This window comes from Acomys minous (assembly GCF_964271855.1).
Source record: "Acomys minous genome assembly, chromosome: 14".
Lineage (NCBI taxonomy): Eukaryota > Metazoa > Chordata > Mammalia > Rodentia > Muridae > Acomys > Acomys minous.
Genome location: NC_140496.1, coordinates 71,902,089 through 71,921,262, shown reverse-complemented (window position 1 = coordinate 71,921,262; position 19,174 = coordinate 71,902,089). Strand labels below are relative to the sequence as shown.

The following is a 19,174-nucleotide window of genomic DNA, read 5'->3' as shown; positions in this document are numbered from 1 at the left end:
CCCGCCTCCTGCTTTCCCGTCCCAGGACGCGTTGCGCGGCCCGGGCCGGAAGTCCTCGAGTTCCCGGGTGTGTGTCCGTGTCTGTGTCTCGCGGCGGTGCGCCGCCGCGGTCAAGCGCTAAAGGGGTCCGCGTCTGAAGCGTCACCGCTGTCACTGCCGCCACCATACGGAGCCACTTCTAGAAGAGACCGAGGCCCGGCCCTTCGCCGGGTGGAGAAGATGTTGCCCCTGTCCATCAAGGATGATGAATACAAGCCACCCAAGTTCAATCTGTTCGGCAAGATCTCAGGCTGGTTTAGGTGCGGGGTTAATGTGTTTGCTGGGAGGGGGCTGCCCGGCAGAAGGAGACAAAGCCGGGGGCTAAGGATGGCGTGAGGTCCAGGATGGGAGCGTCACCCTTCTGCTGAGATGGAAAAGAGCATGTGGATTGGGTGGGTCTTGAAAGGGGAACCTGATTTCAGGGTCCCAGCACCCCACTTGACTCCTGCTAGCTTCTAATCACCTGTATTGTGCCCAGGTCCATCCTGTCGGACAAGACATCCCGGAACCTGTTTTTCTTCCTGTGCCTGAACCTCTCTTTCGCTTTTGTGGAACTGCTCTACGGCATCTGGAGCAACTGGTAACCAAAGGGGGAAGATGATTGGGGCGGAAGCAGAGGGTGAGGGAGACTAGCCACTATTTGCTTAGTGCCACGTAGCTCCTTACCGGTAGGTTCAGGTCTTACCTTTGCCACTATCGCTTTTGCTGAGTTGCTCTCTTGTACCCTCACCAATTAGAATGGGCAGCATTTCTAAGATCAGGGCCTATAACGTATAGCTTCTTTGATTTCCTGCAACCCCACAGACAGGATTGACAGGCCCCCTCCTCATTTTTTTTTGGCAGATGGAATGAGTCTCTTGTCACACTGCTTGACTTACTATGCCGCAAGAAAACTGGGAGGATCCTGTTAGCTAACTTCCTTGTGGGTGTGGCATATTTTTGGATTTCACCCTTAAGATACAGTGAGGGAAGATCTGTGCGGCCCTGTTCAATTTAAGATTGTCTCTGAATGGCCTTTGAAGAGGTTTGTGAAGAGACCTTTGGCAAAACGTGTGCCGTTCTCTTTTACGGTGAAACTGGCTCATGATTTTTCCTCTTATTCTTACTGCAGTAGACAATCCTATACAGTTTTCTGAGATTGCCTCTTGATTTGATGGTTTTTGGTGTCACTTTTGGGATTTTGGTTTGTTCTTGTTTTCTGGTGTCATGACTTGGGTAGCGGGGAGTCCAGTGTGACTTAGAAAATAGAGTCACTAGTATTTAAGTATTTGTTGTGGGATAACTTCTAGGTTTGGGAAATGAGCACACTTCTCACGTGTGCTAACTCTATCTCTTGATTTTATTCCCTTTTAAGAGAGGGGCTGGAGTTAAGAGAGCTTGCAGCTCTTGCAGAAGGTCAAAATTTAGTTCTCAGTGCCATATCTGGTGGCTCACAACTTGCCTGTGTCTCTAGCTTCAGGGGATTTGCACCCTCTTCTGGACCTGGCAGACACAGACACACAAACACACACACACACACACACACACACACACACACACACGGGGATAAAAACAAAATGTTAAAGAGAAAGGAATCTACTAAATGATGGGAGATATAACTCTCCCAGAATCTTTGAGGGTGAGTTATATAGAGTCTTAGACTAACCCGCACCATTTATGGTTTGTTTATTTATTTATTTATTTTGTTACTTCTATTAAACTAACTTGGTCTCTGTCTTTTAAAACCCATTCTCAGAGAATAAAATGATGATAGTGTTTGTTCTCTAGCTCTGGTCAGTTTGGACAAAAGTAATCGTTTCACCAGAGGTTGTGATGTCTATTTTCTGGCACACACCTTTGATTCCCACACTCAGGTGGCACAGGCAGGAGGCTAGTTCAAGGCTAGCCTGGTCTATATAGTTCCAGGACAGCCAGGACTAAGAGACCCTGTCTCAACAAACAAACAAACAAACAACAACAACAAAAAAACACGCAAGAAACAACAAACAAACAACCCCCCAAAAAACAAGCCAACAAACATCAACAACAAAACCTGAAAAAACAAAACAAAACCTCTAGAAGTAGTAGATTATAAACATTATTGGTTTTGTTATTGCTTGGGTACAAAAGTCAAGTAGACATAATTACATTTTGATGTACTTAATAACCATTTTGGTTCCTTTGAGAATTGTGTGTGTATTTTGAAGGATACCTCATAACAGACTTTTTTTAAAGTCTCATAAACTTAATGCTCTTTAATGTATCATATATGTTAAAAGTACTATAGTCTTAACTTATATTTGAATATAGTACTTTAATTATGAATATATACTATTTATAATATAGTTTACATTTTCCTCTTTTTAAATTGTGTCATAATTTTGGCATATGTGCTCCTTAGTCTATGACTACATTGTAGCTTATATACACGTTTTACAATAGCTGCTTTATAGTGCTACATACTATATTTCATTATGACCTTCATTAGCATAAGCCATTTCATGTAATACTTTGTTCTAGGGATTTATATTGTAGGTGTCTGAACCACCTATTTCGTGGAAAGCTGGGTGTATAGTACCTTTGTGATCCATAGAGATCACTTAAAGTATTAAAACCATTATAGCCTAAGCTGTTTTTCCGTATACATCTTTGCATAAGGAAGACATTGGTGGTGCATGACTTGTTATCTGCCCTTAGGTGATTTCTCTTCTGTATTTGGGTACCTGTCTGCTGTCCTCAGGAGACTTGTTCTCCTGTACCTTAATGATCTATCCTCTTACTGCGTTGTTAAGTCCTTCCGACTTGACATGCTGCGTTGTTGCCTGTTGTACTGCAGTCATTTATTTTGTACCCATGTATGTCAAGTTTCGTATCTATAGTTGCTTATCCCCCAATATTGATTTCTGTCAGTGAATATTAAACATAATCATTTGGTGCTTGGGAAGGCTGTGGTATGGCTTAGTGGGATAGTTCTTGCCTATGATGTTATACACACACACACACACACACACACACACACACACACACACACACGGTGCTATAAGCCTGTAATCCCAATATTTTGAAGATGGAGGCAGGAAGATCAGAAGTTAAACATCTTCAGTTACATACTGAATTCAAAAAAAGAGAATTTTGTTTTTAGCTTAGATCTTTTCATAATCTGGCTTCCTATGTTATTTGGACACCAAATTTTTCAGTTTTGTTTTGTTTTATTTTAATTGATCATTTATGATATTTGATTATCTCTGCTTATTTCTTACCTAAACCCACTTTGACTTCATTCTTTAAAAATAAGTTTCATTAAAAAAAAAAAAGAAAGAAAGAAATTTTGCCAGGTGTGGTGGTGCACACCTTTAATCCGAGCACTCGGGAGGCAGAGGCAGGTGGATCTTTGTGAGTTCGAGGCCAGCCTTGTCTATAACCAGAGTCTAGAGCAGCCAAGGCTACAGAGAAACCCTATCTCGATAAACCAAAAAAAAAAAAAAAAAAAAAAAAGAAAAAGAAAAAAAAAGTTTCAGGTTGTCGAACATGAAAGATCAAATGTTTTCCCCAGCATAAGGCATTAAACCACGGATAAAACATTCTCCTCATAGACATGAGTCGCAGCCAATATAAATTGTTCTGATGTTATTTCCAGGGCTTCCATGTTCAAGAAGAGCTTGGTTATAACTGGGCTGGGTGTTTGATTGTGAGGAGGTGTATTCCGTGGAAGCAGGCCTCGGGTCTGTGCACTTTCCCGTACTGACTATCTTCCCCCTTTCAACTAGACTGTAGCTTTACTTAGAGCTCCGTACACATGTGCTGTGCGTTATGGCGCCACAGTCAGCCTTCTTAGCACATTGCACAGAGTAGGGGCTTAATACGTATTTGCTGGGTAAAAGAAGCAGTGATTGAATGTATGGGTTCATCCGTCTATACTACTAACTGCAGTGTCAGGGGAAACAACAACAGAAAGGAGAAAGTAAGCTTCCTTCTTTGGTTCTTAGAAGTTGGGAGGAAAGTGTAGGAATACTAGCTGGGTGTTTTGTTTCCGTCAAGAATGCTTTTCTTTCTGGTATTTTCTTTTTTTTTTCTTCCTTTTATTGAAAATAGATTCCCCCCCCCCCCCAACATATCCTGGCTATGGTTTCCCCTCCCCCTACTCCTTTCAGTTTCTCCCTACCATTCCTTCCATCGGGATCCACTCCCTTCTGTCTCTCATTAGAAAACAAATGGGCTTCTAAGAGATAATTATGAAATGAAATAAAATATAAGATAAAACAAAACCCAACACATTGGAATTGAACAAAACAAATAAGCAGAAGCAAAAGAGCCCAAGAGAAGGCTAAAAAAAAAACCAGAGACTCATTGAGGAATCCCATACAAACACTAAGCTGGAAGTCAGAATATGTGTGCAGAGGACCTGCTGTCAACCTGAGCAGGCCTTGTTAATTTTCATTCATTTATTGTTGACTAGCTACATAATCTCAAGGTAATATAAGATTGTAGACTTGTGTCATCAAGGGTATTTTTTTCCCCAACTTATAGAAAAAACAAGCCTGAAAATTGTTTAGACAAACAGTACCATTTCCCCAAGATGGCTGGCAGAGCTCCATCTTTCCCTTGTACTCGAAGGCCTGGAGCTTAGAGAGAAAGAGGCAGAAACTGTATGTTTTGTCTTAAGCAGACTAATCTGGGTGCTAGCACGTAATGCTTTCCTCCACATTTTTATCACATGGTCATGCCTAGAAGCAACTTGGTTTATTCTAGAAAACCATGTGGACTGATACAAGCCAAGGCTTTCTTACCAAGGAAGAAGGGGCGTATGTCTGGAGAAAGAGATAAACCCACTGAACATAGGAAGTTGAGGGTCGGTGGTTTTGTTTCCTTCTTTCCAGCATTAACAGCAAGGCCTCCAGCACCTTTTATTTGAGTTGTGTGGGGACTCCTGCCTCCCACGCATTCCGGTGTGCCGTTGTGTTTGCCATTACGTATTTTCATGCTCTTCTGCTCTGCATTTGCTTCACCATCTATTAAGAACTTAATTTCAATTGTATTATCTACTACAGCTGTTGGAAATAGTTTCACTTAGACACCCAAAAGGCTCATGCAACAAACTGTAAAGGTTGATGCTTCTGTTTTAATAAATGTTTGTTCTAGAAATGCTTAAGGCTATAGTGGGGGAATCATTTGTCCTCTTTTTATGTAATGTGCATAGGAGATGTTTGCTAAGTAATTAATTTGTTGGTGAAAATGCCCTCATTAATCACTTATTTATTATAATAAAATTTAAAGATGTTTTAGTCTTTTATCAAGCTTTCTTTTTTTATGACAAAAACCAGCTGTGGTGAAGCCTTTTGCATTCTTGAATTTTATTTTTCACCTTAAAAACTTAGATAAATGTTTCATTTCGAAGAACATTAAAATCATAGAAAGGCATGGAGTTGTAAGTTATTTCACTATAGTTCATTAGTTTATTACTGTTACTGATGTCAGGATTCTAGTAATTTTCTTTTCTCCTTTTTAAATGTGTAAATCCATGTGTGTATGAGTATTCCTGTGACGGTCAGAATTTGAACTCACTAGCTTCTACAGTCACTTTTTACTTTATTTTTTAAGACAGATTCATTGCCAGTGTAGTTTTTAATTTCTTGATAATAAATTTATACTTAGCCCTCTTACTCCACTTTATGGAAATCAGCTGGAAAGAGGTTTATAAATTATGATAATCCCTTGCTTCAAATGTGAATTAATATTTAGCAACCACTATGAATAGACTGTTAGCTCAGTTACCAATAGATTGTTTAAGAAACTTTTTATGATGGAAAAATCTTAAGCATGTATAAATAGCCTAATGGACCTTGTGTACCCGTCACCCATCTTTACAACCCACAGCCTGTCCACTTACTCTGTCATCCGTGACACAGCCTGTCCACTTACTCTGTCATCCGTGACGCACTGCTGGGTTGGCCTAAACAGATAGAAGATCCAGTGTTTCCATATGGGCTGAGTCTTTAAAAATGAGAGCCACCTCCTAACACAGTTCCTCAGTGCTCCTATGCCTTTATTATCTCAGACATTCTTTTTACATTACATTAAGCAGAGAAGAATCTAGCTAAGGTCCACACATAGTATTTGTTGCCTGATAGGGAAGATATTACATCTCCTAAAATTGATAGGTTTTTTTTTTTCTGTCTTTATTTTTCCAAGTGGATCTTAAACAATCTTTTTTTTTCTGTTTTTCTGTTTTAAAAGCTGGTCTTAGCTAGGTCCAACTCCCCAGTGCCAGATTATAGATACATGCTACCACTCCTAGTGTTAGATGAAATCCTTTTCAAAAGCTTCCTTCTCAAGCCGTGCGTGCTGGCTCATGCCTTTAATCCCAGCACTCAGGAGGCAGAGACAGGCAAATCACTGAGTTTGAGGCCAACCTGGTCTACAAAGTAAGTCTAGGACAGCCAAGGCTACACGGAGAAACCCTGTCTCGAAAAACCAACAAAACAAACCCCCCAAAACATTGTAGCCTAGGGTAGCCTAGTCTTCGTTAGGTAGCCCAGGCTAGACTTCCTTATAGGGTTACTCGGCTCTTGAATGCTGAGGCTACAGGTGTGAAGCATGCTTGGCTTCAGCTGTTTCTTTTGTCATGGAAGGTGTGGTCACATTGTTCTACTTCAGTGTTAGCATCTCTCCTTTATACTAAAGGCAGTCTCCCTTATTAAAGTGTCTTTAGAACTAGTCACGTACAAACGGATCATAACACTTTTGAAAAGAAATTAGTGTTTAAAGAAGAACTTAAAACAAGTGTGCCAATTGTAGGTACTCATTTTTCCTTATTACGTTTTACTTCTTGTGCAAATCTATAATCTTGGGTAGTACCTATGCCACCTTTATGTTTTACTGACTTCTTATTTTTCATACGTTTTTATTATATTTTATTTGTCGTGTGTGTGTGTGTGTGTGTGTGTGTGTGTGTGTGTGTGTGTGTGTACACATACACATGTGCACATGTGGAAACCAGAGGATACCCTACGGGAGTCAGCTCTGTCCACCATGTGCGTCCTGGGCCTTGAACCCAGGTCTTCAGGCTTGGTGTCAGGCACCTTTCCCCCTGAATTATCTCACCAGTTCCTACCTTCATGCTCTGGAGAACTTTGTGCCGTGCAGTCCAAGTGGGAATTTATAGTGAGTTACACTTGCTAGTCCTGAAGGTGAGCAGAGAGGTTCAGATCTGCTCCTACAGAGCATGAGAACCAGAGGCTTTTCCTGCGTGTTTATCCGCTCATCTGTAGCTAAGTGACTTTCACATCATGGCCTTAAGTTCAGAGAGAAGGCCTCATATCATCTACTGTAAGAGAACATGGTGCTCTTCCATTTCAGAAGAGGAAGTAGTTTTTCAGGCTGGGTTACATTTTATTAAATGCTAAAAACTTCCCTGGGAATATAATGCAGTGATAGAGCCCCAGCACCACAAAAATAAATACAAGTAAATAAATACTAAAAGGAACTTGGTTGCTATAGTCTATAGGATTTACTTTATTGTTTTTCCCTTAAGGCAATTATAGAAGAATGTTAATTCAGAACATGGCTGTTCTGGCAAGAGATTCCATCTAAAGACCTTTTAGGTCTATGTGATCTGGCTAGCAAGAGATCACATCCAAAGATCTTGGTCTGTGTGATCTGGCTAGAGTGCAAATATGCCTTTAATCTAGGAGACAGAGGCAAACAGATATAACTTCAATGTCAGCCTGGTGTAGAGCAAGTATCAGGTAAAGAAAAGTTTAGCTGTAGTGATACATGCCTTTAATCCCAAATGAAGGTAAAGTTAGTTTGTAGAAGGAAGTACCGATGTTTTAAAGTGATGTGTAATTGAGTGGCAGAAAAGGTGATGAATCAAAGAAGATTTGACAGAAGGATATGTCCAACTCTCATGAGAAGAGAGAGGAAAGGGGTACTACTTAAGAGGCAGGGGTTTTTTGTTTGTTTGTTTTGCTTTGCTTTCCTTTTTAACCAGGACGGAATAGAGAGATGAGTTGCAGAGAGAGAACTCAAGTGAAGATGGAATAGGCCAGAAAATGAGAAGCCAGGTTAGAGGAGATTGCTGTGTTTGAGGCCAACCAGAGCAATTCTGGGCCAAGAGAGAAGCCAGAGTAAATAAGTCAGCTGAGAGAAGAGTTTGAGCCAGAACAGCTGAGTTGAGTCAGCCAGCCCAGAGCTCAGAAAGAACAAGTAGTGGTGAGCTTATTCAGCAGGAAGTCGCAGAGGCTGAAACATTCTAGCCTAGCTTAGATTGTACGGAGGCTGGAAGCTTCCAGAGCTAGGCCTAGGTTAGCAAAAGGAGGCAGTAAGCTTCTCACATGACAGTTGAGTCACGAAAACCAAGTTCCTTTTACAGGCAATGTTTTATGTCCATTGAATGTATAGGAAAATTTCCTGGAAAAAAATAGCTTGCTGGGGTTCCTATTTAAAAAAAAAAAGTACTATAAATAAGTGGCTAGAATATCAGACGTTTCTAGTCTCACATTAGGGAGATATAAACCTGAGTTCCAGGTGTCCACAGGGTTGGCGCTCCCCAAGCAATCCGGGCAAGTGCGTGCTCTAATTTCACTCAGGTGGTTTGCTGGTAGTCCTTGACATCTCCTCGGCTTGTTGAAGCATCATCCTCATCTCTGCCTTGGTCTCCCTGTGTGTGTCTCCCTCCAAGTTTCTAGGTCTTTTAAATAAAGATACTAGTCAAGACTCACTTACGATCTCCTCTTAACCAAGCATATCTGCACTGAACCTGTCTTAACAAAGTCACATTCTGGATACTGAGGGCCAAACTTTAACATAGGACTTCTGTGAGGAAAGACACAGTTCCTGACAGTGTTTTACTAGATAGATAGATAGATAGATGGATAGACAGACTAAATCAGTAAATATTTACTAATGTATAATTATCTAGAAGGCATCTTATTTTTAGAGACTGATTTATGGTTGGGTAAGAGCAATATATAGATTAACATATACATTAAGAAATAAAAACATGGCCTGGGCTGGTGGACACCCCTAATTGCATGTAGCCTCCTGATTTCTGAAGATGTAGAATATGTGTACTGCTTGCAGCTATGGGGAAGTCATCATCCTTGCTGGAGTGAGAGTTTTGATGGTGTAGTAGTCTTGGGGTCAACCACACTTGAGTAAGTAAGCCCTCGCTCATGGTCTGCAATAAATAACTCATTGGCTATTTCTTGTAATTACCAATAAAGTCATTGGCTCCTCACACTGGACTTAGGTAGAACTGTACTTCTCTCGCTTGTTGTTGTTTTCTTTCTTTCTTTAGTTTTTTGTTTTCTTATAAGGAGGAGGTATGTCTTCTCTGGGAAAGTGTTTCCCCAACACTTGGCAGAGCTGGCCAAAGATGAGTTCAGGAAGAGTGATGGTATCATTCTTGCTGAGCTAAGGCTAAGCTGTCTGAGGGTGGCTCATGTGCAGGAAGAATTCAGTTATGGCTGTTTCTCCATGTGTGAGGAGTTGTGTGCCCCATTGCAGTAGCAGCAATCACAGTGTCCTGATTCACTTAATGAGATGTGCAACTGAGGTCAAGATGGCTGCCCCGCAGGAAACTTGTTTGTATAAAGGAGGAAATAATAATAACAGGAAAGGGACATAAGGCTAGCCCATCTGGGTTAGCCTCTGATATGCAAAGGAAAGTGGAAAACGGATGAAGTTGAAGTGTTGGCTTGCCAGTTCTTAGGGCTTTGGGGACTAAAGTCAAGAGGATGCAGCTCGGGTTTGTGGTAAGAAGCTCATTCTGGGATCCAGAACTTAATAACTCAAGAGGAAGAGTTGAGTGGTAAACAGTTAAAACTTGAAGTGGAGGAGAGAGGTGGTGGATGAGACCCAGCTCCCCAGGCAAGATGAGGCAATTGTCACCAAGGAAGGCGGATTCAGCAGTGAGCCTGGCACTGGGACAGAGCTTTAGTGCTTCTGATGAGACTCACTGGGCCTGCTGCTGTGGATAAATGGAAGACATGTCAAGCATTTCCTGACAGGGTGGCCAGAGTACTGGTGGGTGAGGCCCGCTGTAAGCCCTATGTTGAAGTGTAGGTGTATTGGCTCCTGTAGAGGAGTGTTAATTCAGAACATAGCTGCTCTGGCAAGAGATCACATCCAAACATCTTGATCAGGCTGGAATACAAACATGCCTGTAATCCAGGAGACAGGCAAAAAGATCTGAGTTCAAGGCCAGCCTGGTATAAAGAAGTATAGGGTAAAGAAAAGCTTAGGTCCAGGCTTGGTGATACCTCCCAAACGAAGGTAAAGTTAGTTTGTAGAAGGAAGCACCTATGTTTGAAAGTGATGTCTAATTGAGTAGCAGAAAAGGTGACAAATCAGAGAAGATTTGACAGAATAGGATAGACCCAATTCTCCCAAGGAGAGGAAAGGGACGCTACTTAAGAAGCAGTTTTACCAGAACAGTAAGAGAGATGGGTTACAGAGAGAGAACGCAGGTGAAGATGAAACGAGCCGGAAAATGAAAAGAAACCAGAAGATTATGGCAGATTTCTGAGTTAGTTAGCAGAGCAATTCAAGGCCGAGAGAGAAGCCAGATTAAATAATTCAGCTGGGAGAGGAGTTTTGAGCCAGAACAGCTGAGTTGTACCAGCCAGCCCAGAGCTCAAAAGAACAAGTAAAGGTGAGCTTAGAGGCTGAAAACATTCTAGGCCTAGGTTGGTAACGTTGTTAGGAGGCTAGAGCTTCAGGGCTAGGCCTAGGTTAGCAGAAGGAGGCGTAAGCCTCCCAGACAACAACTGAAACAGGAAAATAAAAGTTACTTTTACAGTCTCCATTTATGTGGTGGTTATTTCCAAGCCTTAGATTTGGTTCAGTTGGTCTCTGCCTTTATCCCAGCCCCCACTGTTTTGATTACTGTAACGCTGATGCTTTTGAACTTGGGAAATAGAGTTTTATGTTTTATATAGAACTATTGCTTTTTTAAAAAAATATGAATTAAAATTTTTTTAGGTTTGTTTACTTTACATGTGTGAGTGTTTTGCCTGCATGTGTGCATGTGTACCACGTACTTGCCTGGTGGAGATCAAAAGAGGGTGTCAGATCCCCTAGAACTAGTGTTAGAGGTGGTTATGAGCCACCCTCTGGGTGCTGAGAACTGAACCCAGATCCTCTGAGATGGCAAAACAAATGTTTTAACTGCTGAGCTATCTCTCCAGCCCTCATGCTTCTTTTCATATGATTTCAACCCTGACTTGACACTCTCTTAATAGGTACTAAATTGGAAATGTAGCTCCTTTGGGGAAGTGTGGACTTTGAGTTCTTGCTGAGGCGTCACATGTACTGAAGATGGTGCAGAGCTGAGGACTGACCCTGAACAACAGAAACCCACACCTTCAGGAAGCTTTGCTTAGTGCAGAACTGAAGGTTAAGGAATATTGTTTTGTGGGTGTAGGGTGTAGCTCAGTGGAGAATATATATTTAGTATGTTTGAGTATGGGTTCAGTCACAAACACTAAAAAACATTTTTTTTTTTGTCTTTTCATTTATAAACATGAAAGTCTTCCCATTTATTTAGGTAATTTTTCATTTCATCCATATTTTGTAGTTTACAGAGTGTAAGTTTTAGAATTTGTTAAATTTATCTTTTAAAACATTAAGTTTTCTTTTGAGTGCTGTTGTAAGTGGAAAATTTTTCATTTAACTTTTGTTCTTTGTACCATGTAGGAATGAAAATTATTTTGATGTTGATACAATGATCAATTTTCATTTATTAAATCATCCTTGTATTGTTGGGTTTAGTCACAGTTGGTCAGGACATGTTTACTCTTTAGTGTACTACTGGATCTGTCTGCTGGTGTCTTGTTGAGGGTTTTTGGATTTGTATTTACAAGAGGTACTTCTACACACCTTCTTCCTCATAATGGGTTTGCTCTTAAGCTAACACTGGTCTTGTCCTAGCTTCTGTTTTGTCCAAGTATTTGTGAAATACTGATGTTAATTGTGTATCTAAATGCTTGTGTATTAGTGAAGCTAGGACTGGCATTTTGTTGTCAGTTGCTAGTGCTGGAAGCTTTAGTACAACTAAGTCCATGTTTTCTTACCATAGGCTTCAGATTAACTTTCAGACAGGTGGATGCGATTAGTCGCCTCTCAGGACTTGTTTTAAGATAATGTGTTACCATATAGTTCATAATTTTTCCTTATCATTCCTTTCAGTTCTGTAAAGTCAACAGGGTCCCTCTTTATTCTTGATTTTTAATGGGTAAGAATGTTTTTGTTGTCATGTTTTTTTTTTCTTTTTTGATGAAGATTCTCATTAAAGATTCTCACTGGGTACCAATTTGGCCTCAACTGTCCCCAGCTTCTGAGGTCTGGTGCTTGAGTCTTTTTCGTGGATCAGTTGATGTAAATGTGCCAATTTCCTTGATCTTGTCAAAGAATCAATTCTTGGTTTAGATAATTTTTCCCTTTAAAGCAATTCTCACTTGTCCTTAACGATAGTAGGAGTAAGCCAAACTTCTTTCTCATTGTTTGGACATGTTGCCATATTATGTTATGACTTGGATCATTTCCAATAAGAATATGTATAGGGTGCCCCTCCCCCTGTTGGTACTCACTAATTATCCTAGATCATGAATCACTTTCCTTCATGTAGTTTGGATAATTCTTTCATGTAAAATTTCAGTCTATAGAAATTCTCTTTTTGTTCATGAATGTTCTTCAGCTCCACACCTTACTTTTAACACATTAATTATTTTTGTATTTGTGTTTTGTCTGTGCACCTATGTGTGCCTAGTGCACACAGAGGTCAGAAGAAGGCCTTGAATCCCCTGGAACTGGAGTTACAGGAAGTTGTGAGCCACTATGTGGGTGCTTAAACTTTTAATCTGGTGTTTTTAACTGCTAAGTTGTCTCTTTAGCCCCTAATCATATTTATTTTAATGTTCTCTCATAGTTCTAATGTCTGGGCCATTTCTGGTTCTGATTCTGTTGCTTGCTTTAATTCTTGACAGGGAGTCTTTGATAGTGTTTCTCACCTTGTCCTTTTACATATTTTACATAATTATGTTTTGTTGGGTCTCAAGTCACACAAACTAAACACCAAGGACACCTTGTAGTGGAGCAGAAAGTTTATTTGCTAAGCAATAGTTACTGGCTGCTTGGGACATGGCTTTAATATTGGGATTGAGAACTGCGACCAAGAACAAGCTTGTTACAGTCTATTTATTTATTTATTTATTTATTTATTTATTTATATATTTATTTATTTATTGTTACAGTCTTTTTATAGCAAACACCATAAGCAGAAAAGCATGTACAAGAAGGGGGAAGGCAGACTTATCTGGACTGGTCCGTGCCAGGACTCGTTTTTAGCAAGGCAGGAGTCGTCAGCAATATCAGTCTGTCTCGGGACTGGGACCTCTGTCTGTCCTTGTGGTTAATGCATGGTCCCTTTGTTCTCCCAGAGCTGCAGGCCTATGTGTGTTAAGATGGGAGACAGGCCTATGATAAAGTCTGGGTTGTTATCCTTTCAAGTTTTATGTGGTAAATATGTATTACATATTGAGTATTATATTTAAAATAAAGCCTGAGGTTTATAGTTATTATGTCCAGAAATGGTCCAATTGTGTTTCTTCCTGGCTGTTGCTGTGGTAGGGCTTTGAAGCCGATGTGGTCAATAGTTGGTTTGGGTTTGAGTTTGGGGATTTGCTTTTGCTGATTAATTTCACTAAGTGACAGTTCAGTTTTTCTGGTGTTCCTACTGACCTCTGCTTAGTGTAAAATTTAGAGTATTAGAGTACTAGAGGGGTTTTCACGATAATTGTTCTGTTCTCAGCTTTCAGCTAGTCTGTCCCTGCACCGCAGCCACATCTCTCTGTGGTCTTGGTAAATTCCTCTTGCCATGTCACAAGCTTAGTGAAGACATGGTGGCGAGTTCTACTGCAGCTTTCGACTCAGGCTGTCCTGTTCAGTGAGTGCCAGAGTTCACCTGGTCACTCCTTGTTTCTTTCAATAAAGAGTAGAGGTTTGTTAAACCCGTGGTTCTGGAGTCTGTGAGGTCGGGTATGAAGGTTCTGGCATCTGGTGAAAGGGCCTTCAACAGAGCTGGTGTCTTAAGGAGGCTGTTGATGTTCCCGCATCTCGTCCTCCTTACCCTGTCTTCCCTCCATAACCAATAGCCAAGAGCTGGGAGCAGGACAGTTAATAATAACAGATGACTCAGTGGATGATAGCATTTGCTGCTCTTGCAGGGGACCCGGGTTCAATGTCTAGTGTCCACACGGCAGCTAACAACTGTCGGTAACTAGGGATCTGACACTTTGTCCTCCATGGCCGTCAGTCACACATGGGGTACACATACATCCATGCTGGCAGTCATGCACACAAAATAAAGCAAATAAATCTTAAAAAATGATAATGATAGCAGACTTCTTTGGCCCCAGGATAAGAGCCTCTCCCAGAGTCCCACAGTAGCAGTGCTTTTTCCTACCCCTCTTGATAACAGTTGACCTTTGCTTGTTACCAGACAGTGAGCAATTGCCATCCTGCTCTAGCACATGGCTACTTTTTGTTTGTTTGTTTGTTTGTTTGTGTGTTTGTTTGTTTTCCATTCTCAGCTCTGGACTTTTAATTCACAGGATGCTTCTGTGTATCACATTTGAATGTTGCCTTAGAAGGTAATTCCGGGTGAGCCTTAGTTTTTAGGGAGAATGGTTTACTGTTTGCTTCTTATTATAATGTACCATTATATTTGTTCTTTTTCAGCCTAGGCTTGATCTCCGACTCTTTCCACATGTTTTTTGATAGTACTGCCATATTGGCTGGATTGGCAGCTTCTGTTATTTCAAAGTGGAGAGATAATGATGCTTTCTCTTATGGGTAAGACTTTAAAATACTTTTCTTGATATAAGTTACACGGAAGAATATCCAGCTCTTAAGGCCATGTGGTTTTACAGGTTGAATTTACTTGTGTGACTGGAGCTCTTGACACCTGCCTTTCCTGCTTCTTGTAGTTCTTCTTCTACACCTCCCTCACGGTTACCTTTTTACTTCCTGGATTAGCTTTACCTGTTTTAAAAGTATATGGAGGAAGGATAGGGAAGTGGGAAATGATGTAACTATCATCTCAAAAATGAAATAGTTTTTAAAAATATATATGATTAGAATCTATAATTCAACTTTATTCATATACAGACTCTTTTGTTTGGTAGATAAACCCTTATTTTACCATAGGAATTTAAGAGAGATAGATTGTTGCTGTATAAGGATTTCCTCATAGCCTATTTTTTTGACAAAGAAAATCATGTGAAACTGATCATATTTTTTTTTTTTACTGAAGAAATACTTAACTGTTACTTATCTAAAGTTACCGGTATTTCATAACATGGTTTTATTTGTCTTTTTAGCTTTGTTCTTATGTATGGTGATCTCCATCTCTCTGATTTGTACTCTCAGCCACATGCCATGCAAGGACTTTTGATGAACCAGATTAGGGGCAGAAGTGGCTTCCTGCCCCCACTGAGTGGGGAAGCAATTGGTTTTTCATTATTTGATTTAAGCTTCCTGATTTTTTCCTGCTTTGAGCTCATAGAACATTTCTTAGTTCTGTTCATGTGGAAGTAGAGATGAGGACTCATCCCTTTCCACCTGTCTCATGCCTGTGAATTCCTTCCCTGCATGTCCCCGCTCACATCCCCTCAGCAGTTGCAGTTCCTCTTTGCTCCCACTCCTGCTGCTGGCGTCTCTCCTGACTCCCTCTGCCCCTCCCCCTGCACGCTCTCCTGCTTGCCTCTCTCTCACTTTTGCTTACACCTGCATATCCTCATGCTCATCTCTCCGACTGACTCTCTCTCTTTCCCCACCCTCCCCCTCTCTCCCTCTGAGCCTGCTTTCTCCACACCTTTTCAGTCTGTGCTTCTACTTGCACCCTGATGTTGCCTTGGCTGAAGAGGTCGCACATGAGGCATGCTTAGCAGTCTGCTTTCACAAATTACACGTTTTAATTCTAAGACTCACTCTGTTCAGGTAAACATAATCATCTATCATCATTTGTCTAGCTTTCCTTCTTCATTTTAAACCTATAGCCAGGTACAGTAATATACTAAAGCTAAGCCAGCAGTTTATTAGAATGCATGAAACATATCTACCAAACTAGAAATTAGGAACCAAAAGATGCCTAAAACTTTCTTGCCTTTGATCTTGAAATTCAGTAAACTAAGGATAAAAGGCTTTCTGTCCAGTATTAGCTATGGGACTAGAGAGAGAGAGATTAAACTTGGTTTGAAGAATAATCCTGCTGATTTATTAGATAAATCTCTTTTAGCCTACATTATAGAAAACTGATTGCATATTATTTGAATTTAATAAACTTTTCTCCAAAAAAGTACATGCTTTAACAAATAACACATGCATTTAACTTCTTGTATTCCTTTGAAGATGGAGTGTGAAATCCGTATTGTGTTAGATCAACTAGATAAAATGAGCTCAAACATAACTGGATAGAGAACTTGTAAAGAGTTTGTTCAGCCTGGCATGATTGCATGTGGTTGTGCGCCCAGAACTTGGAGATACTTTCAAGCCCAGCTGAGCCTCCAGAGTGAGTTCCAGAGCAAACTGAGAGGGTTTCTACACATGATGATCTTCTATCAGAAAATAAAATGTTCTCTTTACTTAAAAAAATGTTTTTATAACAAAGCATTACATTTAGAAGTTGACATAGAAAGCTAAGGTGATGATGCATTTGATCCCAGCACTTGGGAGGCAGATGCAGGCAGATCTCTGTGAGTTTGAGACCAGCCTGGTCTGTAGAGGGAATCCCTAGGACAGCGACTCAGGAGCCTGATGCTACAGTGAAAGCCTACTAGTGCAGACAGGCAGAGAAAGCACCCAGCTGACCTTCCTCTTCAGCTGCTGTCCCAGAAGGGAAAAGCCTCTTCTCCATGCTATATTAAAAACTCTTCAAACTGAAAGCCCCTCCTTTCTACTTCCTGTGTTTCTCTCTGTCTGTCCTCCAGACTTCCTCTCACTCCCTGAGTTTTTTCCTATGTCCACTCCCTATCAACTGGTTGCTTGCTCCGCCTCTTGATGTATGATTAACTTTATTTAACCCTGTTTACAATAAACAGAAAGCTCTTGGATTAAAGGTGTGTACTAGGGCTCAACTACATCACAGCTAGAAACATACTTTTCCAGTATATAATTTCTGGGTTCACAGTGTGATCAGATATCTGCAACAACAAAACAACAACAACAACAAAAAAAAAAAAAAAAAAAAAAGAAAGAAAAAAAAAGAGAGAAAGAAAAAGAAAAGGAAGAAAGAAAGGTAGCAAAGGCTTTCTTTACTTGTTTTGTTCTTAAAAACAAGCTCCTTACATAATGTAGCTTGGTCTAGACCTTAGCATCTGTGCTAGGGTTGCAGGGGCATGCCACCCAGTGTCTGGAAAAGCACTTTTGATGCTTCGTAGTATTGAGGAAGGCCTAGCTGACATGAACACACTATGACACATGTTTAGCTGTGTACAAAAAGGAAGTTAAGGTTGGTTCCATGGCTTTAAGCCAAACGTGCCTTGTAGAAAAGTGAAATCCTTCCGCAGTGCTTTACCTCAGTGGGAGGGAGAAAACCGTTGACTCCAGAGATAAAGGACACGCACTTAAAAATGGCTTCTTAGAATGATGTGGAAATAGGGTTAATTCTAAAAATAGAAAAATAGAAGTTTAGGCTGAATATGTACGTTTCAGAAAAAAGATAACAAACAAATCTCAACTCACCTCTGGCCTGAGGAATTCTTGAACCTCACTTGGGATCAGAGCTCCATTTCCTGAGGGTTTCACAGCTGCAGGGTACAGAGCAGAGTGCGAGTTCTCAGGGAAGGTGACATATGTACACTCAGAACCCGACTTCCTACATACGCTCTCTTACTTTCTCGGGACCATTTTTTCTTTGTCCCCTTGCCTGGTCTTGTCCTTTGTGCAGTAGCGACTTGAGATTACATTTCTGTGACAGCCTTTCTAAGCCCACTTATTATCAGAGGCCTTCTGCCTTCTGGAAGTCTGTGTGTTGTGTGGCATTCTCTATTAAATATGAATCTTGGTATATTAATCTTTTCATTTATCTTGCAGTATTATATGAAATATATTCTCTAAATACAAAGACTTTGTTAGTACTTAAAAATTAGGTAATATGGTTTACAGTCTCTGAAATGTATAATTCCTTGGGATTTTAAGAAGTACGATTCACTGTTTACTTTGTTCTTCTTTAGGTATGTTAGAGCGGAAGTTCTGGCTGGCTTTGTCAATGGGCTGTTCTTGATCTTCACTGCTTTCTTTATTTTCTCAGAAGGAGTTGAGGTACAGTAGATAATCATTAGAGTCAGAAAGTGACCTTTTTTTTTTCAATGAAAATGGCTTAAAGATTGTAATAGTAATAGCGATTTTTCAACTATCATTTATTGAGGTTTGTCTTGGATTAGACAAAATATTATGCGTGTACAGGACTTATGAAACATTTCAAAAATACATATATATGAAATATCTTGAGGTAGAAAACAATGAAATAATAGCACCATGGAAGCTGTTAAGGAAGTGTTGCCACTGAGAGGTAGAGGTGCAGTCTGGGTAATGATCCTTTATGAATTGTTCTTAAAGCCATCTAGAACCTGACAGCTTAGCTAGTGAACCTTTAATACTTGGTTTTCATTTTCTAAGACTGGAAGGGAAGTGTGAGGATTAGTAAACTTAGAGAGAGCAGGAGCAACAGGTTTGGGAGCAGATCTCCTCATACATATTTACTGTATTTGGAAACAGTGATTGTTCCTTATCTACAATATGTCAATAGTAGTTTCAGCTATCTCAACCATTGGCAGGTCGTTCTAAACACTTTTACTTCTGAAAGGGACTAAAGTTGTAATGCAGTACTATATTGCCACCAGCTGGCCAATCGGGAATTGTGTCAATGTTGCCTCTTTGTATTGTGTGTTTTCTAGAGAGCACTGGCTCCTCCAGATGTGCACCACGAGAGACTGCTGCTTGTTTCAATCCTTGGATTTGTAGTAAACCTAGTGGGAATATTTGTTTTCAATCATGGAGGTCATGGACATTCTCATGGCTCTGGTATGATGGTTAGAACTATTTGTTCCTTCATTTTTTTAACGTGTGTGTGTGTGTGTGTGTGTGTGTGTGTGTG

General features: G+C 40.4%; 1 protein-coding gene across 1 annotated transcript in view; it reads left to right on the top strand.

The window, feature by feature from the left end:
- The first annotated feature begins 20 nt into the window (after window positions 1-20).
- Window positions 21-19,174, top strand: part of SLC30A7 (solute carrier family 30 member 7) — a 64,692-nt gene continuing 45,538 nt past the window's right edge. Inside the window, exons 1-5 of the mRNA XM_084757804.1 lie at window positions 21-299; window positions 518-619; window positions 14,758-14,871; window positions 18,252-18,339; window positions 18,975-19,101. Coding sequence (XP_084613930.1) covers window positions 220-299; window positions 518-619; window positions 14,758-14,871; window positions 18,252-18,339; window positions 18,975-19,101 — 511 coding nt within the window. The 5' untranslated portion in view covers window positions 21-219. The remainder of the gene's footprint in view (window positions 300-517; window positions 620-14,757; window positions 14,872-18,251; window positions 18,340-18,974; window positions 19,102-19,174) is intronic.